The following is a 24569-nucleotide window of genomic DNA, read 5'->3' on the forward strand; positions in this document are numbered from 1 at the left end:
TACTAAATGAAAATGACGATACCATGGCAGATGTAGGGTGTGTAGGTCGGGGTGGTAAGGGAAGTGAAAGTCATGAAGAGTGGTTTGGTGAAGGGAAGAAGTGGTGAAGGCCTTACAAAAGCTGAAATGTGTCAAGGCAGCTGAAGTGTATGGTATTGCATCCAAATCTATCACTGTTGTCGATTGGTTGGTTAGAATTTTCATTGAATGCATGGATCATGTCAAGGTGGCCAAAGATTAGCATAATGCATGTATGGTACCACTGTATGAAGGCAAGGGGGATAAGGGTGAATGTGCAAACTACAGAGGTACGTGTGTCGAGTGTGCTTAGTAGTGTGGGAGGGTAGTGAAGAGGGGTGAAGGCATGTACAAAGCATCTGACTGGGGAGGACCAGTTTCAAAAATGGCAGATGATGTTTGAATCAGGTGTTTGCTTTAAAGGATGCATGTATGAAATACTTACAGAAAGAGATGGAATTGTACTGTACACTCATAGGCCTGGAGAGATGCTTCATAGAAGGTCTAAAGAATATATAGGGCAGGAAAGCTGCTAAAACTCCAGTGCCACTTCTAAGTCTTTAGTGCCTAACCTTTAACAGGCCACTGGCAGAGGGCAACTCTGTAAAGATCCAAGGCAGCTTTTTCCGACACCAACATACTAATGTATCTTAAAAAATATTTCCATAATCATCCACCAACCATCATAAAACATACCACAGATTTAAGCCAATCAGTGAATGAAATCCTAAATTATGGGTCCACTGTGCATGCACAAAAAACTTGTCACTCCAGCAATCCAAAGTTCACAGAGATTTTTACTTATCAATTCATAAGATCTGGTGCACAAAAGCTATCAAAAACTTTTGTTACAATATGGTTGATAAAAATCCACTAGTAATCTATTAGTTCCACAGACTTCCTGTGTCCAGCATAATCAAGCTGGACAACTATACTGGAAATACTCTCATTTCAAAAATATACCTAATGCCGGTTCCCACTTGGAACTCCCTCAATGGAGCAGCATGGCAATAGTCTCAATAAGTAGTAAACTCCAGTGCCTTTTCTTAGCCTTGCATGTCCATCAAAGAAAAAGAGAAGCATCTGACTTTTTGCTGGTGCCATTTTGAAGATACACAATTTTGATATTCATGTACGCTGTACATCAGCATTCTAAGACAAGCAACATGGTCACCAATATCAGTCCAAATATAAAGTTTTTATGAATGTTCCTTACAATTCATAAACTTTGACAAGTTATTTTCCAGATTATGAACAACATACGGCTTACGAATGGGGTATCAGTTAGCATACTTTACTGCTGATCTGAAGAAAGTCATGGGTAATAAAATTTCACCTACATAACAAGCCCAATGTCTTCACAGAACCTGGAACTTGAAAGTAGTTTCTCCAAGTTTTGAAGTGACAGTGAAGGTTATATGGTAAATGAAAAAAAACAATTGAAGAGTCGGCAGTGATTTCTTGAGAATGAGCCTTTCCTTACCTTGAATATAAACTACATCTACTAGTACAAACAATGGCATTATCACATAACTAGGCTGAAGGAGATGTAAGCAATCTACAGTGTTCTGTGATCTGCAAGGTGTTGCTACCTATTTCGAGTGCCTACTTCTACACAAAAATGGATATTAGTAAAATAAATTAAGTGAACTTTCTATAGTAAGACAAGACAATAAGCAAAACTAATTGTTTAATACAGGTCATCAAGAAGCATCAAGACAAACACACAAAAGCGCATTGTAATAAAAATTCTGCCATTATCATGAAATTAAAAAAAAAAAAAATGGTTCCACAGTCAGCAGTACTCAGATCTCCCAACTTCACTATACATACAAATGAAATTTAATACAATTTGTCAGTAATGCCACCATGATATCTTCCTGCTAGAAATTACGAGTGATCTAATTATATGCCTATGCAAAAGCTAAAGCATTCTGCACCTTAAGCTTTAAAGTCATAATTCATTACCAAGGATGCACTTTGTCATCCAGTCTATAAATAAAATTACTTCGATACAAACAGCAAGACAATGCTTGGGTACAACTACCTTAAGGATGAAAACATGAAAATATACAAAATAACCTATGAAATGTTTACTACACTATGATGAGAATGAAATATATAAACAGTGTGCCTCTATATATCTAAATAAATATACTTCGATATGGTTTTAAAAGCAAATGTCACTCGGACAAATTGCAAGTCAATAAAATGATCTTTCTATTGATACATATCCACTAAATTATAGTCGTACAGATGCAGAGAAATCTGCTGCCTCTGTTTCTTCAATAACTACTGCTACTGATGACATGTAACTCTTCTGGTAAGAAAGTCCATTCATATTCGAGGTGTTCTGGAGATTTTTTTTGTGAAAAACTTTGGGCAGCTTACTTTCTACATTACTTATATCTCTGCAATTATGTGAACTTTTTTTGTTTCTACTTACTGTTTCATGACACCGACTTGTACTATGAAGTTTGTCTCTGCCTGTTAAATCTTTTGTATCAACACACTGACATGAACTTTCAGTTGGGTCCCTACTTGCTGCATTATGACCAAGACATGAACTACCTTCTTTGTCAATGCCTCCTGTATCATCCATATCTATAGGAGTTTCAGCACATTTGTTTATTACAGAAGCTTGGGAAATCTGAGTACAGGTACAATTTTCCTCATCAGAAGCAGTAGCATTAGCATTTGGGGGAATCCACCGAGGGGAACATGCATGGGAATAAGCCCTTGAAACATCTGGTAGGTCCAAGGATACTTTCTGCTGAAGCGGTAATTCCTTTAAGGCAAGAGAGGGTACTCCATTTTGCTTGATGCTAGTGAACCTAAGCTCCTCCTTGGAGGCACTCTTTACCTGTTTGGAGAGCCCACAGCAGGTGTTTGCCACACAACCATCTTTATCTTTTGATGGGCAATCTAGAATACAATCTTCTGCCGAGTCAATAGAAGCAGAGGCACCATCATCCTCAAACTCGACAAACTCTGGCTGTATAGTAGTTGAATGAATACCCTCTTCATGGAACATCTTCTTTATCTTCTCAGCTAGAACCATGTAATCCTTCAGGTTGCGACATCTGCAGAGATTTGTTTATTCAAAAAATTGCAGTACAAAAGCAAACAAAAGAAAAAAAGGAAAACTTAAAACTGGATGGAACTGTATGGTACCAAGAATCAAAGTAATTATGGAATACAAGCAAAAATGATACCAGAAGTATTTTCAATTACACATTTCAGATTAGTTAAAAACAAAGTTAAATTTAGTACTAGTGATTGTAAAATATTTAGAACTGGGATTTATGAGGATGAAGCATGTCTTTAGAGCAGAACTGCAACCATTTCAAAATCAAATCACCAAGTGTTCATATACTACCAATGAAGAAATTCCCCACATAGATCAAAATAAATGTACAAATATGTTTTCATTCATACCAAGTACCCCATGCCCCCAATTATACCCTCAACTGCTAAATCACCCACTCCTGCAGTCAAGTCAACCATCACCCCACATCAAAACTGTTCATGCACTCCATTTAGTTCCACCCAAAACATCAATCTTGATTCTTCTTCACTTTCTTACAATCTTTCACACATTCCCACAAATCCAATAGGATTGCTACTCCATTTTCTTTACTCTCACACTAACCCTAGACTTTACCCCTAGTTATTCTTTCCCTTTCTATTTGAATGCAATTTCCCTCAAAGCCAGAAAAACTAGGTTTCTCTCTTCTAGCAGATAACCAATTTCTTCCTTCTCATCCTGGTTACATCCATCCACATTCAGTAGGATAAGCACTCCTTGCTTGGCTTCTTCCAGTCTATCTCTAAGAAAAACTGGAAAAGGGTAGAGCTTCCAGGAACCTGCTCTTGCCCATTTTAGTTGCCTTCTACAACATGCAAGGAATACTAGGACAATCACCACGTCAAAAAGTTGCTTCGGCAACACCATCACGAAGAAACAATACAATCAAGTTATGGAACTTCTCACTACAAATTAGCCCATCATCTCCCTGCTATTGAATGAAATTCAGCCATGACATTATAAGAACCCCATGAAAAGAACAAAGGACTAAATGATATAATCATACACGACAGCAAGAGAGTGAACACGAGCGAGATTGCCATTTCTTTGTCTGTTCCTAATGTTATGTCACCAAAACAGGAAATAACTAACCAGCATAGGATATATAAAAATATACACGAGGCAAAAGACTAAAAGTTCATTCGATAAAAAGTAAAAATAAAGATGTACCTGATATGAGCAGAAGCAATAATTCTCTCGCCTGCCAACTGCCAAACATGGAATTCATGGACTGCCAGAACACCATCAACATTCAACAACTGCTTTTGTATGCCATCAACCTGAAAGTTTTATTTTATGATATAAAAATCTCACTGGGTTACATATAATTATCAATTCAGAATTTTCCATAAAGGATTTTCCATATTTGACGCTATTCATTTGAATCAATGTTTTTTTCCTCGTTTTATTTCAAGGAGCTTTGAATCTTTCCAAACTTTTTACTTTCTAGTCCTCTTTATACCTTCAAATGCTAAAGACCCAGCTTTAATGATGTAATATCACCCAGAAAATTTGTGGAAGGGTATATCAAGCAGAAGTAAGCATGAAGTGAAAGAGTGTTTGAATTGTTGGGGCCTGAACATGTAGGAGGATGAGAAGTAAAAGAATTGGAGTGATGTGGTACAGGGGAGGGTAACATGCTGTAAGTAGGTTGAACAAAAGCATATAAAGTGGTCTGAGGGATATTAAGGAGAGATTTGTAGGGCTTGATTGTTGATAAAAGGCAACATTTTCAATGAATTATACATGAAAGGTAGAAAGAGTACATGAACAAGTAAGGCTGTTCTTCTGTTCCTTGCATTATCTTAATGACGAGGGAATGGCAAACAAACACGAAAAAAACAGTTTAAATATCATAAGAATCTGCAATTCATATGTGGTTTTCAATTGAGCAACACTTACATTTCTTCTGATATCATTTCAGGTATGTACCCTATTTGAAGTCAACAATAACTCTTTTTCCGTTTTTATACATATCATCATCACCTCCACGAGTCATTAATCCTATGTCTATAACCCTTACATTAGTAAAACTTGAAATTACATTCCTCATCATTAATGACAGTCTTGAAATCCTATTCTAATTTTAAGTACAGGTAATTCTCACCTGAATATGAGTAGGAACTGTCTGTAGTAGAATAAGAGCAGATACTTTCAATAAAGGCCAGGTACTGAGAGTGATGAGAGTCACCAAGCAGAGAGATAGTGCTGGGTCAATGTACATAGAGTATTCCCAATTAGTTAGCCAGACAACCAGCGCACTGATTATCACAATGACCGAACCTGTGGAAAAAATGCAGGGAAATATTTGTATTATATACTCCAAATCTACTTTAACTGTCAGGTCTATTACAATTATTTTCATATTTCATCTAACTAAAAATATACCACTATCAACTTATAATACAAGTCAAGCGTTTCAATTATATTTAAGCAAAAATGCAACTCGCAAACAGTTTTGAAATGACTGATGCCGTGTACGACTATTCATTTAGCTATATTGCAAATATCTTGTACTGTACTTTGATGAAAGCAGAGCAACTTGAATACATCTTCCCAACGCATTTTTAGGACCAACATCCTCCACAATGGATGTCCAAGTGCTTAAAATATTCAACACTAAATGTTGCATGCAATTAACACTACTGCACATCAAAAATATACACCAGACTACAGCAAGACTTAAAAAAAATCAAATCTAAAAGAAAACTGAAGATAAACTAGGGAAAGGTGAAAAGATACAAAAAAGTAGGAAAGTCAAAAAAGTAAAATACATGGAAAATAAGTTCCTCTGAAGTGTTCTACTGAGCACAAGCACTCAATACAAAACTGGTGCTGCAGTGTTAACAAGGTTAAAGGAAGAATGACTGACAAAAGGAAGGATCATTCCATTCTTTTGCCACATTCACACCATAGCAAAACTAAACAGTTTCACAGTTTCCCAATACACTTTAGCAGTCTATGTTTTTCTTTAAATGATGCTATTCTAATGGTGCCACTTTTTTCATCTTTTCCCGTCTGGCTACTCTACTTTCCTAATGATGTATAACTGTTATGAAGTAACATTCTTTTAATACAATTAGCTTCTTGGTATATGAGATTTCTACACAAAGTATTTGGGTCAATTTGCTTTGCCAATCAGCTACAAGTGTGAGGAAAGTATTCAAATACTGATAAATAAGTTTTCATATCTTCAAAACATACCCATAGCATCTGAAAGCACATGTAGGAACACCCCTCTCATGTTCATCTGGGAGGCACTTTTGTTATTTTCCTCCCCATGTTTCTGTGGACTCGTTAGTGGAGGGGTAAATCTTTCATCATTTTCATTGTCATCTGTAGCTACCAGGGCATTGATGGTAGATAGTTTGTTTTCATGGCTTCCATGACTGTGACCATGCCCTCCATGACTGTGACCATGTCCATGCTCTGCATAAAGGACAAAGTTCATAAGAGACCAAATCTTTTTAAATAGAGTACAATTCTTACCACTTACTTGCCATCATCAAAAAAGAAAAATAATCAGTACATTTCCGATATAATATGACATTCTCAAACTAGACCCAAATTATTAAATAACCACAAAAAAATAGTAAAAAGCTTTACACTCTTACCATGGAACAGCCCAAGGCCTATTAAGTTGATTATCAGCCCAATTACTCCAACTATTAGTATCATTTGTGGATTATGTAATTCTTCCGTTTCATATAATCTGAAATAGAGAGAATCTTTTTCAAAGATTTTTCCATTATAATCATGGTTAAAAGGTTAGAATGGTACAAATTATTCATACGAGAAATGCATGATGGTTTCATGAAAATTAGATTGAGGAATAATGGCAAAATTTTTTAAGGCACATCTTACACTGCAAATATATAAATAAAGGGATAGGGACGAAATAATATTTCCCACATTTTCCCTGTCTTAGAAATATATGTATAGTAAAAATTAATAAATGTATAATAATCATGTATATCTTTAGCTACCTTTTTAGCGATTCCACAAATATTGAGAAGCAGAGAGCAAGAAGAAAGACACTGTTTACAAGAGCTCCTAATACTTCAGCTCTTGCCCAACCAAAAGTGTTTTTACTCCATTTTTTGGGCGACATCTGAAAAGTGAAATTATGTCATAAAACTTTATACAATAAAAGGGCAATAGTCCTTAAAATGAAATCCAGTAATTAGCTTAAAATGAAGAGCATTTAAGTAAATAATACTCAGAATCTAAATAGTAATGTACTGCTGAACTATTATGACTCCCATGAATTGAAACCTGCCCACAGCACACAAATTTTGAAAATTTTAAGTCTTTAGTTTCCAACTTTCTTAGTGAATGATGAACACTAGAATAAATAAAAAATAACTATACATTAATAACACCAAAAATTAAGATACTGCTCCATAAACAAGGCAGTACCTTGTAAGGAGAAAGTTCCTAGTTCTATGTCTCATTCCATGAATGTAGAAAGGATGCCTGGCATAATGTTAAACCATCTGCATCATGATGGGCTAGAATTATTATGTTTAAATACAATATACACTTATCTTTTCTATTACACCTATCATTTCTATATGACATTTGCAAACATACCACTCACTTTCAGCTTTGTCGCTCGGCTGTTCCTAATAACTATTCCACATTCTTGAATTTCATAATCTTCAAGAATCCCACTATCATCACAAACCTTATTGCATCAAACATAAAGAGATCTGTGACCAAACAAGCTATGTACTCTTTTCCAGGTATTCTTTTTATGTTCTACTTGCAGAGGAGGATTCCTACAACATAGACCTTTGTTCAGTCCTTCCCACTGTTTAAATCTACAGTTAAAACTACAAAGGTTCTTGTTACTGGGCATGGTATGGCATCTCACGGATCCATGGTTGCCTCCAATTTCATTCCATTACAATGTCAGTAAATAATGCTCGAGATTGAAACGTGACGTTTCAGTCTTCCATTATTCATATACAATGTACAGGACAGCTAGATAATGGATGGGAGTGAAAGCAGCTCTTCTTTGTCTATTTTTGGCACTATTTCGAGAAATGTGGGAAACTACAGTCAAGTGTGTATGTTTATATGTGCATTTATAAATATATACATATAAAAACAATCCTGAACATACAGGAGGGTGAAAGGGGTGCAAGGAATAGAGTGAATTGGAACGATGTGGTATACCGGGGTCGACGTGCTGTCAATGGATTGAACTAGGGCATGTGAAGAATTTGGGGTAAACCATGGAAAGTTCTGCGAGGCCTGGATGTGGAAAGGGAGCCGTGGTTTCGGTGCATTATTACATGACAGCTAGAGACTGAGTGTGAACGAATGGGGCCTTTATTGTCTAGCGCAACCTCTCTCACATGAGGGAGGAGGGGGTTGTTACTCCATGTGTGGCGAGGTGGCGATGGGAATGAATAAAGGCAGACAGTATGAATTATGTACATGTGTATAATGTATATGTCTGTGTGTATATATATGTATACATTGAGTTGTATAGGTATGTATATTTGCGTGTGTGGACGTGTATGTATATACATGTGTATGTGGGTGGGTTGGGCCATTCTTTCGTCTGTTTCCTTGCGCTACCTCGCTAACGCAGGAGTCTGCGACAAAGCAAAACAAATAAATAATAAATAAAAACAATCAACCCGGGAAATTTATCATTTTTGGAAATGGTTGATGCTGGTGGAAAAGATAAAAATTTAACGATTCTGATGGTTTTCATCACATGTTAAATTTTTCTAATCAACAAAGTTAACACAATGTAGTCTACTCCTATTTTCCTTTAAAGAGGGCATTGTCTTAAGTTATAGACAACAAAAAGGATCAGGTAGGAGGTACGTACCTTGACACTGAGGAAGGCTATAACAAGAGCGAGGACATCACTCAGCATGTGAAAACTGTCGGCCACTAATGCCATGGAGTTGGTGATATAACCAACTATTAGCTCCACAAGGAAGAAAGTGGCAGTCATGACGAACATAGTCAGTAGTCGACATTTCTTGCCTGTGTACCGACCCATTTTTCCCCTGTAAAAGAAAGTAGAACACTGAAAATAAAAGGAAAAAGCCAATAATCCTGAATGGAAAAAAAAATACATTGTAACGCTGAATTTCAAACTATCAAATATCTTAACATATATTGTCACAGGTAACGCCTAAAATGACACACACGTAAAATCTACACATCGAACAAATGCAAGGCTAAAGGGGGGTAAGCTACAATAATCAAGAGAATTGTTCATCCTTCTCTCTCTCTCTCTCTCTCTCTCTCTCTCTCTCTCTCTCTCTCTCTCTCTCTCGACCAAACTCATTCATTACGTTGTGCCTGTCGAATTCTACTGAACCAGTTATACTAATCCATGTCTGTGCTTGCTCATCTATTCCATTTCTGTTTAAAACCTTAACTTTTCCTTCTTGGAAGGATGCGTTGGTACATCCCAACTCTAGTAAGGGTGATCGTTCTAACCCCTCAAACTATGGTCCTGATGCCTTGATATTTACCATTTCCAAAGTCTCTGAATCCCTCCTCAATCCCATATTCTGAGACATCACTATGGCTTCCGTAAGGTAAGGGCCACTGAAGATACTTTTTAATCATGAAAAATGTTGGTAAATTCGATGTAGTTGTCTTTAGCATATCTAAAGCTTTTGACTGGGAATGGCACTGAGGTGTCATCTCTAAGCTCCCCTCCCTCACTCTGCTCCCTCATATCTAGCTTCCTCTCTGGCGGATCTATTTCCATGGTTTTTGATGGATCAGCCTCTCCTACTTTCTCACAATAACTATGACCTGGCACATTTTAGAGACATGTTTTTCACTTCCTCCAAAAACCATTACTTTCCGTTGTGTCTCCTTTTCCCCCCTTCATTAACTTCTCGACATTTCACTTGCGGCCCGGGCTTCATGCAGACGTTTGTCCTGGATTGGAGCCTTCAATATAAAAATTCACACCATGAGCTAGCTCCACAGCTTCCATACTGATCACAGTGGGGAATGCGACAGAATTGTATCAATTTGCGCTTCTGGTGATGTATGAAAACAGATTATGATAAGATGGCCGTTCTTTATCGGTGGTCGACCAGATCAACAGCCGTGCGAGACTGACACTTTAGTAAACACCATAAAACAACCCATGTAAATACAAAGTGAATACCATAACCAAAGATAGCAGAACGGATAACAAACCACAATATCTGGTATCAACACGTAACACCGCACCCTAATGCGAGTACAGATATTTCAAAGCACACTTATCCCCAACCTCACGATACCTTAAACTGGCAGACGCAGAAAAACACAAGAACGCAGTTTTAAGGACTAAAGATATTTTTTTTATGACAGAGGCACCGACCTGTCACACTAAAATATGTATGTATTAAGTAAATCTACAAATTCACAGAAAATCTAATGTGTATTCTGTTACCAAAAAAAAGATATACCGATATAATACAAAATGAAGGCTCATCTAAAACCATTCACATTGGGCGGGTTTTTAGTATTTACCAGATAAAGAGCTATGGTGATGGCACTCAAAAACTAGTATATATATTGGGAGTGGGGGTGGAGGGCTGGAAATCCTCCCCTTGTTTTACTTTTCCAAGAGGACAAGATACGCGGGCCAAGTGACGATTTTTCCCTCAGAGGATCAGTCATCTGTTTTGACTACCTTGCTAAAGCGAGAAATGGCTTTTATATATATATATATATATATATATATATATATATATATATATATATATATATATATATATATCATGCACATTAGATTACTCGCCACAGCCCAACTCAGCCTCTGACGGCCCAAACGACACCGTTTTCGTGCTCACATTACAGTACTTCGTATTCTCTGAATTCATCACAAGAGCGACTATACTTTCCTGGTGTGAATCATGCTCGGTTTAATTTCTAACCCAGCTCCCGTCGCTCGAATTTCCCTCTGTATCTTAAATGGGTCAGGTGGTCTTTACGGGGGTCACAGCATCGGGGATGCTACATGCTACAGTGACCTATCGACCCCGGAGGAAGCATGGACATCCTGTACATGGGAGCCACATGTCCTGTCCAAAATGTCAAGTTACGTGGACCCTGGCTGTGTGAAGGACCGAGGAGTAAACCAGTGGCTGTGTGGGATGAAATGTGGTGGGTGTCGCCTTACCCGATATATCTTGCCCTCCAATACCTACAACAGTGACATTTTCGGACACACGATACTGCCACTAAATCATACACAGCAACATACCCGTAGAGCAGTGCTGACTAACTTTACCCCTGTGTCAGCGAGGGTAAGTCCTTTTCAGTAACGGAGAGCCCGTTACAAAGACAATATAACAGACCAATAACTGTGATGCTTCGAGCTTTTAGGCGACAGCCTCAATGATTATAAAGAAGCCCAAATTAAGAACTTTTTAAGTACAGGAGCAGATTCCCGGAAAACATGAACTAGCAAATTGATGGTTTCAGACGTACTCGTCTGCCTGACGTATGATGAATCCTTATCAGTAATTACTTACAACACAGACAAGTAGTAATACGAGCTCACCTTGGAAAACGTTTGGAAGAGTTTGAAGTTCACCACTGTTCTCGTACACACAAATTTAATAAGGCACTTTTGTCTAAATAAAAAAATTTAAAACGCTTGAAAAACAATTCGAAGCTGGATTAACAATAAATCTGACCCAGGCACTTGAACAGACACAATCCACGAATGAGGAGCGAAGGAGGAGTTAGGACTGAGAAGCTGAGTAGTGTTGAGGTCGAGCGCAGGACAAGGAATAATGTGTGGCAAGAGCCTCCTCGCTGTTATATGTGTCCGCGCCGTGGTCAATGTTGCACCCGGCACCTCGAGTTGCTTACACCACCACCACTACCTGTGGTCCGACAGGCACTCCTTCCCACTCAAACCAAACACGCTGGTATATACACACATTTATAAATATATATCATATATAGATATATATTATATATACATACAGATAGATGGTCGTACATACAAACAATCTCATACACAACCACTCCATCACCTGAATATTTATAGTCCTACCCTTTTAGCTCAGCAGGAGAGGTACTGCACCCTCGAGACGACTATATAATTCTGTCAGGTAACGTTGGCAGATAAGGACATTACTTTTTTCTCTTTCTCCCAAGGTTTAAGGAATGTAGTCTCTACGTAAGATTCGTTTCCGCATGTAACAAGTGATTGCTATAACTTCTCTTCGGTAGTTTGGCACCAGCTCACTTGCTTATCGTTTTTCTCCTCTCGGTAATGACTCAAGTACAAGTCTATTCACCTTTGTTGAAGCTCCCCTAGCAGCTACGGCCTCCTTACAATAATTTTTGCTTGTTCTCTAAGCGTATCCGTTCTCAGCCTTTCTATCCCTTAGACTATCTTCTGTTCATCCGCAGCCAGCATATTATCGTTCGTTCATTATTACTGCCAGTTTCGACTCTCTTCCAATTCATATAGACCATCTTCCCACTTGTTTTGGGAAGTTGCGTGCTCAAGTTGCTCCACACATCCTTACTTTCAGTCGTGACCCACAGTACGTACGATCTTTAGCACAACGGTTCGACCCCTGAGCACGGTGGGATGACCCATAGGGATGCTGTCGTGAACTTTGACCTGAAACTTAAGCTTGATATCAAAGGCAACGCCCTCATACCCAAGGGTTGTGCTTAAGGGCCCCATATACGTCGATTCTGGAGTCTCCAAGGACTAAGGTCCAACTACACCCTGGCACATCACTGTACATTTCACAGATAAATATGCAGTTCATTCTCAAAATGTTCCACTAGCGGAACCAATCTTCTTTCTCTTGTAAGGAGAGCAGTGAACAGTCTCAGGTCCCAGATGTTTAAACCGTATCTGTGTTCCGATTACTTCAACAGTTCTGCAGTTTTCGTAGTAGACCGTTGCAGTTAGAAATAATTTCCCGAGTGTACATTGAGAACACATCATCCGCGCCTTTTCATGGGCATATACAGATCCATTACACCAACCTGCGCTTTAGAGGGTAAGGTCTCTTTGAAACTTTCAAATGACTTCAACCGTTGCCAAAAGTTTTGATTCTTGACACGAGACAGTGCGGACTTTGGCACATGCTCCATCCTGATAATTTTGTCTGCCTTGAAAATGCTGTTATCCCAAAACAACATTCTAGTGTGGAGAACATGAGTGCAACGAAACAAATTCATTTCACAAAGTCTGCTACACTTTACCAACACTTTACACCACCATTTCCCCAAATATATCACCAGGCTACACACACTACTTACATCCTTTCCCCAAGAGGCACACTTAACAGGCTACACATTACATTTATAATCCTTTTCTCAAGTATACCAGCAGGCCACAATTTACTTACCCTAATGTTCCTAATCCCAAATGGTGTACTGGCAAAACAGACTGTTCACTTCGTAGTGAGCCCTCGCCTCCTTACAAGGACAAACTCTGCTCCATTATGCCCTTCCACGCACATAAACATCTTATCAAAACAGTGCACGAGAAGTATAGCCCCAATAGCGCTCCTCTCCCTCTCTCTACCCCCTAACCTAACATCCGTTTCTGGCAACGCTGTTATGTGGGCTCTACGTTCCTGGACTGCCAAGAAACGTGTCACACTTTCACATAAGAAACTGGCTGAAAAAGCTGGAACTTTCAAGGATTATTCAACAACTGCAGCAAATCTGAATACTACTACTACTACTACTACTAATAATAATAATAATCATTATTTACGCACTACAATACACATGTACTTAAATGCAATAACAGAACAAGGATCAAATACAGTACACAGTAAGAGTGTATAAGATGACAGGTATATTCTAAAAACTTGAGACTGCAAATGATCTTTCGATCTGTGGTTATTACTTAAAGTTCACTTCCGAAATGGCTTAGGCAGTTTATACACCATCTAATACGAAAAAAAAGGTGGGAAGACCAAAGCTCACACGTATACTGCTGTATTATATCGTCTGACTACCAGTTCCGCAATTCAGAGGATCACAACACATGCTAAAATCATAGAAATCTAACCAACTCATGTTAAACGCATCACCCATCCATATAAGCTGCATGTACGTACAAACTGCCGTATGATTTCACAAGTAAGAGTCGTAATTAACCATCTTACGGTTGCCGTCCAATTTGAGCACCATGGCATAACTCCCCCCGAGGACGTTCTATGGTAATGGCATATAAACTATCAAAGAGCTAGCGTTCTCTACCGTTACAAATGACTCCAATGGAGTTCTATCTTCCTAATAATCTTTATCTATAATTTACCGCACAAATATGAACGAATTTTGTAATGTTATTCTGAACAGCAAACTTTTCCACAATTTTAGTTTCAAGCTTATATGCCAGGTTAGGTTAAGGTGGCGGAAGATGATTCCGACAGCGAGAGTCGTCCATCCTACTGACTGGTACCATGTAAAACGCAATGAGCGATAATCCACTGCGTTTCAGCACATACAGACACCAATCAAGCCCATATATATATATATATATATATATATATATATATATATATATATATATATATTTTTTTTTTTTTTTCAAACTATTCGCCATTTCCCGCATTAGCGAGGTAGCGTTAAGAACAGAGAACTGGGCAATTGAGGGAATATCCTCACCTGACCCCCTTCTCTGTTCCTTCTTTTGGAAAATTAAAAAAATTGAGAGGGGAGGATTTCCAGCCCCCCGCTCCCTCCCCTTTTAGTCGCCTTCTGCGACACGCAGGGAATACGTGGGAAGTATTCTTTCTCCCCTATCCCCTATATATATATATATATATATATATATATATATATATATATTTTTCATACTATTCGCCATTTCCCGCGGTAGCGAGGTAGCTTTAGGAACAGAGGACTGAGCCTTTGAGGGAAATCCCCGCTTGGCCCCCTTCTCTGTTCCTTCCTTTGGAAAATCGAAAATGCGAGGGGAGGATTTCCAGCCCCCCGCTCCCCTCCCTTTTAGTCGCCTTTTACGACACGCAGGGAATACGTGTGAAGTATTCTTTCTCCCCTATCCCCAGGGATAATATATATATATATATATATATATATATATATATATATATATATATATATATATATATATATAATATATATATATATATATATATATATATATATATATATATATATATATATATATATATATATTATCCCTGGGGATAGGGGAGAAAGAATACTTCCCACGTATTCCCTGCGTGTCGTAGAAGGCGACTAAAAGGGGAGGGAGCGGGGGGCTGGAAATCCTCCCCTCTCGTTTTTTTTAATTTTCCAAAAGAAGGAACAGAGAATTGGGCCAGGTGAGGGTATTCCCTCAAAGGCCCAGTCCTCTGTTCTTAACGCTACCTCGCTAATGCGGGAAATGGCGAATAGTTTGAAAGAAAAAGAATATATATATACATATATATATATATATATATATATATATATATATATATATATATATATATATATCAGCGGTTACATACAAAAAATAGGTGTTTAATCTTCCGGCCTAGTGAGCTTACCTGTATATCTGAAAGACTTGGAACAGCTGCCCAACCCTGCTTGACCAGGACGCTTCCGACCGACTACGCAGGGAGAGTAGCTTACTCTATTATTACAAAATACGGTCTTTTGTCTTTTCCCCGTGACTTGTCAACAGCAGCAACCCTCCATCAAGCCCGGCAAAATCTGCAAAAAAAAAATGAAACATTTCATTCATTAAAGTAAATCCAAATCACCTTGAAATATATATTTGTCGTTTCACATTAAAAAAATTGATCTCCACGTGTGGCGTCTCAAAAGCAACCACAAACCACAAACCTCGAAACGATAGATAGTTTAAAAAAAACTGCTCTGATTGATAGCTTGAAACTGCTGAGCGGAATTACATTTTCTTGTCAAGTTAAACCTCTCCCACTTTTTTGTTTATTTACCAGACAATCCAGTCGTGGGTCAATTAGGCCTCTGTAAGCCTGTCTTTCTCATCTCGTGTAGACTGGTTACAAATGACGCTCGTAAGAAGAGATATATCACACTAGTGAACTGGAAGCATTCTTCTAAACCACGGTATTCATGTAACCCAAATCGTGAGGCGAGGTGGCGATGGGAATGAATAAAGGCAGACAGTATGAATTATGTACATGTGTATATATGTATATGTCTGTGTGTGTATATATATGTATACATTGAGATGTATAGGTATGTATATTTGCGTGCGTGGACGTGTATGTATATACATGTGTATGTGGGTGGGTTGGGCCATTCTTTCGTCTGTTTCCTGGCGCTACCTCGCTAACGCGGGAGACAGCGACAAAGCAAAATAAATAAAAAAAAAAAAAAAATATATATATATATATATATATATATATATATATATATATATATATATATATATATATATATATTCTACCACTATTAACGGTGTTATTACATCAGGTATAAATCTTGAAATATTGTTAAATTTAGACCTATATATATGCAAAAAGCTATTATCAAAACTAATAATTCATATCTTATGAAACCCAACACACTATTAATGTCAATAAATTTAACAAAATGAAAATAATACCGATAAATAATTTAGCCTATGAAATATACGTGCAAACAAAATGATGCAAGTGCCTTCATAACTAGCATTCACATACAGGCATTCATTACTGGTAATGTTAATAACGCTTAATTCTATCATTTGACATTTTATAACTAATATTACTAGTACTGACATAAATGAATAGAGTTTATTAACAATGAATTGGGCAGAACTACGACGCGGCATCATTACAATAACGAAAGAGCAGAGGAGGGGAGAAAAAAAAAGAATAAACAAGCAGAAATCAACGCCATTTTCCCTTGACTAAATAGTCCTACGCAGAAGCTTTCACCAGATGTGCGTCACTCCTTAAAAGTCTGCTCATCAAGGCGTAGTAGGCCTTCTGAAGATAAGCACCGGAACCTTCACCATACGCGCAGATTCCAATGATGACCTTCCGCTTGACCCTAATAGCCCCGAGATAAGATGGGACGTTTCTAGCATACCACCCATACATTCGTTAAGGCCAAACAGCTCGCTATCATCATCTTACACTTCCTACTTATGGAATATTTCCTGTCGTTACGACACCGCTCGTAAAATGCTTTGTGCCTGTTTATAAACAAGGTCAAGCAGAGACTGATCCTTACGTATCAAGTCCCAGGTAATATATATATATATATATATATATATATATATATATATATATATATATATATATATATATATATATATATATACGAAAATCCTAATAATTACACGAAAGCACAGCTGTACAAACCACACAAGCGAATCAAATGAGAGAAGTGGCATGAGGCTCATACGAACGGAGAACACAAATGCTCAAAAGACAGTAAGGTTCACTGTTACAAAAATAATTACAAGGGATATTTTGTTAATTTGCAAAAATGAAGGTAGATTTTATAATAAAACAGAGATATTACATGTTTAAGTTTCAGTGAGATTATTACAAAGGGAAATCACAACTGCCAAAAACAACGTAGAGTTCATTAATAAAATCGGTTATCGAAACCGTGGAAAAAGGATGAAATTGAGGTAAATTATCACCGATAAAGACAATCACAATGTTAAAAGCGATTGTGAGCTTACCACAAACGGATGTAACAAAAAGGCTATTAATGACTACATACAGAAATCGCACACGAAAATGAGTAATAGGGATGTTAATGATCGCAAGTGCAAATAGATGATGTTTAGATAATTTAAAGAAGACAGACACCTTACATTAAGGCGAATAGAAAAAAAAAAAATCATAGTGAGAAGGAAGGGGTACATCACCCCACGAACCTGGGCACCTACTTTCAAATCACTGAACCAGCACCATTACCTCAATTCCTCCAGCGGTTTCATCACTATCGTAATGGTTCCTTGAACTAACAAAATGATGCTTATCTTCAATTACGGCTTCTTTCCCTTGCTTTACTGAAAAAATCTGCAAGCATGCATACTTAACTACATATGAAACAAACTAGTTTTTCACAAAACTGATAATGAACAATTTCACTTCTTCCTGATATGATACGGAAATGTTTCGTTTTCACATAGTTTGTAATACACAACTGCGATGATAATGAACGATCTTATATTTTTTTTTTCAGCATAAGATAAAAGATAACATTTTGCCCCTTTTCTTTCTTTTATGTACTGGGTTTCGTTCTATGCGCTTTACTCGGCAACATTCGGTAAAAGGATGAACAGCGTGAACGGGGTAGGTAGCCATCCGTGTCCCAGCCAAACCTACCACGACTAAAACGAATATGGAAGATAAATCCCGATCGCGCTTCATTGAACAATAGCTACTCCGTTTATCACATTCACGTCTACAACCACTTAAATGTATTTGACATTCTTATTTCCCTAATACACCAGCATCAACAACGTCGTCATCATTCCTTGCAAATAAAATTAAGGTTTAGCAGTGTCAGAAGTGAGCGGCGGACCCTGAGCCCTACACTAAGGACTGGAGTATCCAGTATGACGCAACCAAGGTGGTTTATCAACAGCTTCTTACAGCACAGGATGGGGACGTTACGCCTCCTGTGCGGATGAGGTCCCACCAGTCGCCTTAAATCCTGCGTCACAGCCCTCGTCCACCCAGCCACATCCCTACGATCTTATCCTCCGCCACCGGACCTCATCCACTTGGCCAAAGTCCATTACAAACTCTGTCATTTCCATGTACTGTCTTCCAGTACAGAATTTGTCCCAAAGCATCAGGTTTTCTGTAGCCTGGCCTTTCCGTGTGCTCTCAGCCAAATACTTAGGTTCTAACTAACTCCTCACGGCTCCATTATTACCCTACTCTTCGGTGGTGCTTTCGAAGCCCAAGCCACCAAACCGAGGCATCACTCGGGAGCCTTCCATCTTGCGTGACACTAGATCAAAAGCCAGATGAAGGGCCACTAAGGGTGACACGGGCGTCGTAAGAGTTTTCCCGGTGTGTGCGGCAGAGATGTAGGGGGGCACCCGTCAACACGTCAAAAAATCTTTCAAATATTCTTATCCCCCATCGATGTTACTGGTTTTTATTACTATACAAACGGCTAAATTACCTGTTTCCATAACTGATTACCTATCTCTTCCCTTCCACATGTCTCTTCCATCTTTCCCACTGTAATATTACCTCCCACGCGATCCCACACCTTTCCATGTCTTCCCCAACTACAGCCCCACATCCCTACCCAAACCAGGTGGCTTATGCTAAGTTCTGCTCCCTTTGCGGACCGGCATTTCGCTTCATTTATTCTTTCTCCTCCTCTCCTTGGGTGAAGGACTGTGTGTGGTATGCCTTACGATGGTTTCGGAGTTCTTTTACCCTCACACCTCGGTCTGGGACCTTATTTTTCCTTCCAAAGGTACTGGAGATCTTTTACAGCCAGGTCTCGGACCATGCTGTCGTGTTGCTTCTTCTACTCCATCAGACACTTGGAGGACGTGACTAATTTGTCTGTGTAACACCAAATCCCCGCTGGTCTAATACACTTTATGGATATCCTTTCACGCTATTTTTTTTGTTCATTTCCCATGGTCTCCAGCTTTCAATATCAGAAGCATATCTTAATGTCTGACCGCTGACCCGTCAACAAACACCACGATTCCGATAATAATGCAATACAGCCAGCAATCTTATCTATCCTCTGTTCCTCGGAACCTAACCACAAATGAAACAGTATACATATACATTTGCCTGGCGCAAATGGACAAGAACTTAACTTTTTATGCTTAAAACACACTACGCCCAAACGGCGGGTGAGTTATATACCTGCAAAGGCGAGTTATTTTAATAATTCCTTAGTTATTGTTTACATGGATATATACCAACCTATATAATCCAGTGCATCTTACAGATAAAAACCTCCTACAAACACGAACGACAGGTTTGCATGCAATGGTCATGAGACTGTACACTATCCATGATTACAAGAATAAAAGAAATACATGGATGCGAGCCCCTTTTCTCTTCAGTAGAGAACATATGAAATTGTATCAAAGTGGAAGACTTCGAAGGTTCTTAACCTCTTGAGCACGACAGTACGCCCCTAAAGTACGACACTTCGACTTTTGACCAAACTATTAAAGGGCACACGCAAATGCTAAATTATCACACTAAGAATCGTATTCGAAGGGTAGGCTATCACACCAAAGAATCGTATTGTCTTACTCAAGGGGTTTCACACTGTACGAACTCCCATCATTTAAGAATCAAATCTAATTCATAGAAAAACTCGTTACAGCATACTAAATTTGTATACATAAAGCCCGAAGTACAAGTGTCTGGTCGTAGTAGAGTGGTCTGTCATTAGAATTGGTCGATGGTAACCTGAGACACTATTATTTTACTGTTAGCCACCGTAATGTCTGCTGTTAATCGGAAATGCTTGTTCAAAGCTTTTCCGCTGTTACTCAGACACCGTAACTAAGTACTTTAATACTACTCAGTTACAATATTACTCTACAATCTTACTACAGTCACCCAGTATCACAAAACTCCATATCTTTGTAGTTACTCTGTGATGGTTAATTTACACGCCATATACTGTGCAATAAAAAAATGTATATAAGAATTAAAGTACTTACATGATCTCACAAATCCATCTCATTTTGGAAAGAGGAAAAGTTGGACCTCCAAGATCCTTTAAAACCCAACCAAACACCACTTTACCATTACGAATCTGTACCTAAATCCCTATCAAAAGTTTAAATGGTCAATATACCAATAACAGAACTACTGCTTAAAACTTCTTTTAATAACCATATCAATGGCAATTATAATCAATGCCGTCTTTAACTGTCCTTCAACTGCGAACAGGCTTCTTGAAGGTCCTAATGACGCAGACCGAGTTTAAACTTCCGAGGGTAAATATTGACTTATGAACAGGCCATCGATCTAACCTGACGTGAGGGAAAACTGGGATATTGCCAAGTGGAGGCTGTTCATCTCAAGTGACAAGATTTCTTTGCCTCGCAAGTCTCTAAGTATAGGTACCTGCTTTAGTGACTAAAGCGCCACTTGTTGCTTTGCAGTGCAACAATCTGGTGAGTTTCCATTCTCTTAATATGACGTAACGAATAAAGACTTTTTTCCATGAGGTTTACCTAAACTTTACATTCTATGTAAAACTACGGTGTTCATGGATTTCATTTAAACTCTACATCCTTTTAAGCCAGTGGATTAACACATTGGTTTTTGCTTGGTAACAATTAGACTGAGATACAATCATTGAGGCACAAAGAGGGAACTTTTATTTCCTCAAACTCAAATGTTTCCCTAAAATCCAGAGGTTATCATCAAAGGGTTTTACAAAGTTATTCTCGATTTTCCTTCTCCAAGTAACTGTACTCGTGTTCATTATGACTTGAACAAATACTTTTCCCGACTCGGTAGCTTCATGACACGTTATACAGTGAATGATAAGGTCTTCCTTCATTCGTTTTATTTCAAAATGATTCCAGTTGTTTACAGAGAATATCGACCCTGTGCATTTCTCGACTAGACGTTCCAACCAAAACCAGTTTCACGTTTTCATTGCCTTCATAGTGCTTTGTTGCATTGTCTCCCCAATCTAAAGATATCCAGTAATATTGTAAAGAAAAAAAAATATTAACCTTGTTGCACAGCTGATGCAAGGGTTAGAAACCCCACACTAAAGCTGCTCGCTCTCCTCTAAGATGAGCGTCCACATGACGTGTGTGGGTGTGTGGAGGTTGCTCCAGGTGTGCGACCCGGGAGATGCGCTTTGACAGTGTGCTTACTAAAAAGCCTCATGCCAGCTGGGTCTCCTGGCCACCCAGTGTCGCTTTTATTCAACATCCACAAGGGCAGCAGATGAAGCACACCTTCCTGTAACAAAAGCCCCTCCACCCATCAAAGAGGACAACAAAGAAACTGATATAATCAAACCACATAAAGAGAAACATAACGCAAGGAAAAAAAAAACCACTAGGAGGTTAAAAAAAAAAAAGAGAGAGCAAGATACGCAAAACAATGAAGACAATATGCCAAACAGTGAAACGAGTAAAACACATCTTGACCTACGCCAAAGGAGAAAGATGACACAACGAGCGAGCTACTGTCATGAGGAAATAAAATGGGACAAAAAAAAAAACAGAGAGAGAGAGAGAGAGAGAGAGAGAGAGAGAGAGAGAGAGAGAGAGAGAGAGAGAGAGAGACCAAGCATGAGGCAACAGAGGAGACCCACGCGGTATGCAGGAAGGGGGCGGAGAGAGAGAGAGACTGGCTCTGACGTCAGCACCAACCTTCCCACCCCGCCACACAAGTAATGTCACATACACAGACAAGCTGTTACAAACTGGCATTGCTATTCCTTATTCTTCATCACAATTGAATTATGACTGATCCTGTAAACTAGGGACACCCATGGGGCTTATTAGCACAATAAATCCAGTAGTTTCATACAAAGGGAAACTAAAGGACATTTATAGACAGAACGGAGAGTTATACACACGGCACTAGCGTTAAAGCTGTGTGGCGACTGATTTTTTTTTGTTTTATCCTTTCTAACGGAGTTAAACTTTGGCTCAAACCGTACTACTAGACACTACTACAAGCCAAAGTCAAACTAAGAAAATACAACATTTCAAAACATCACTAATACCTGAGTGATCATCAGAAAACTCGCGCGCGAGAGAAAGCATATTAATTCATGGTACTTAAAACTTTCGTAAGTGATAGAAAGCTGACTAGGGAGTAGTTTTGTTCAACGGGAAAATTTAAAGGGTATAGTGTATGGTTTTCACACAGAAACACCTTCTCTCGTTTTTTTTATTTTTCCATATCATGAAATGACAGTGGGGGCAGGAAAGTGTTAAATACATTCCCACTCTCGCACACCGCATGCTTTAATACATACCTGAAAGTCGTATACTTTCCGGCAAACTGGGTTAAGGAAACTTCCAAGCATTAAATACTTCAGAAATACTTATGCAGAGCAAACCCCGAGCATGCTCGACACAGCAACACTACTTTAATTGACACCACGCACGCCTCGCTATTTATGTCCGTCACATAAAGTCATTCAAACACCTCCAGCATCATTAAAGGATTGGGATGGAAATCCCAATAATTTCTCTAAACTACACTACCAATTGTTATGTATAATCTTTTCCAAACAGCTAAAATAATTACCAAGAAACACAAAACGGGTTCGCGACTTGACATTAACAAGTGTGGAGAGCAACACCAACCTGTTTGGTCCACGCCCAAGGTCCCTCAAGAGTTAGAGTTAGGTTAGGAGGGAGCATGGAGCCTCCACTCACTCCACCTCCCTCCCTACACAGCAACGCGAACGTGACCAGACTTGGCGCCAGCATGCAGACGTCATTACTACGTCATCATACGTAATCGCCGCGTCACTGCTGCACACGAGCCCACCGACATCATTCGTCGCTTCTTTACATTTACGGCACATTCCCAAATAATGTACGAGTAACGAATAATTCACTTATTCTCCCGCAGCATGATAACCATAACTGTCGTCTCAACATAAACTCATGTATAAGAGAGACACTGTCAGATGGTTGCACACGGCCCGATCAGGAGGCTGCTGCTATCTCGAGATGGGCCACTAACTCAGGCTACCAGTAATCACCAAGTCTCTCATTACCAAGACTCAATTACCTGAGCTAGGCAAGACAGTAAGGACTCTGACGCGGATATCTCATATCTCACGCTGTTATTTTGCGAATTCACCGAAAATACAAAACTATTCGTATGAAACTCGCAACTTGGGGTAAACCCCATTTTGGATCAATATTACCACACTAGACCAATGTAAACATGCAAGAAACATACGTTATGGAGGAAAGAAACTTCGAGGAAACTCTATAGAAGCCGTGAGATACATTTGCACAGCCAACTGAGCATCTACTATCGACCACAGCGAGAATATTCGTCGGTCACCCGTGTCTGCCTCACATATGTGACCAAATACATTCCTATTGTGAATTCTACACCATAACTATCGCCTAAGGGGGAATAGAGACGGACGATGTGAGAACAGACAGTGAGCCAGGCGTGTACGATAATGGAGACGGGTAGGCTGCCCAGCGCAGTGCACACGGCACCACCACCAAATGCCAGACCTCCCTAGATGCTCTATTGATTGCATCATATATTCTTGGGAAACACTCGGGCATGAGTCATGTTTATAATCACACTCAACTCTTATTAGTTCAAACACTAAAATGCCGTATATTTACAGGTACTTTGACCTAGTACGACAACTAGGTTAAACTTGGGCTACAATACTAATCTATGGAAAAGCATTGCGTTTATTGGCTATGGTCTTTCACATAAAGTAATAAAACTGACAAACACTGGTGCAATAATGGTATCGCAAGTCGGCTCTCGTCAAGAACATACGAACAGGCAATTCTCAGACTATG

General features: G+C 38.8%; 1 protein-coding gene across 12 annotated transcripts in view; it reads right to left on the reverse strand.

Moving 5' to 3' along the window:
- Nucleotides 1–24569, reverse strand: part of ZnT63C (zinc transporter 63C) — a 143137-nt gene that overhangs the window by 18194 nt on the left and 100374 nt on the right. For 4 of the 12 annotated variants that reach the window (XR_011715098.1, XM_071681805.1, XM_071681807.1 and 1 more), the window contains 8 exons: nt 15637–15802; nt 8955–9138; nt 7093–7217; nt 6721–6818; nt 6311–6535; nt 5214–5389; nt 4277–4386; nt 2882–3101 (listed from right to left, as the gene is read on the reverse strand). Coding sequence is in view for 10 of the 12 variants with exons in the window: in XM_071681805.1 (XP_071537906.1) it covers nt 2882–3101; nt 4277–4386; nt 5214–5389; nt 6311–6535; nt 6721–6818; nt 7093–7217; nt 8955–9131 (1131 nt within the window). In the remaining 2 variants the exon portion in view is untranslated. Of the gene's footprint in view, nt 1–1462; nt 3102–4276; nt 4387–5213; nt 5390–6310; nt 6536–6720; nt 6819–7092; nt 7218–8954; nt 9139–11651; nt 11886–15636; nt 15803–21770; nt 22006–23369; nt 23496–24569 lie in introns of those variants that run through there. The other 8 variants (XR_011715099.1, XM_071681806.1, XM_071681809.1 and 5 more) reach the window with 7 other exon arrangements.

The sequence above is a fragment of the Panulirus ornatus genome, chromosome 33, assembly GCF_036320965.1.
Source record: "Panulirus ornatus isolate Po-2019 chromosome 33, ASM3632096v1, whole genome shotgun sequence".
Taxonomy (NCBI): domain Eukaryota; kingdom Metazoa; phylum Arthropoda; class Malacostraca; order Decapoda; family Palinuridae; genus Panulirus; species Panulirus ornatus.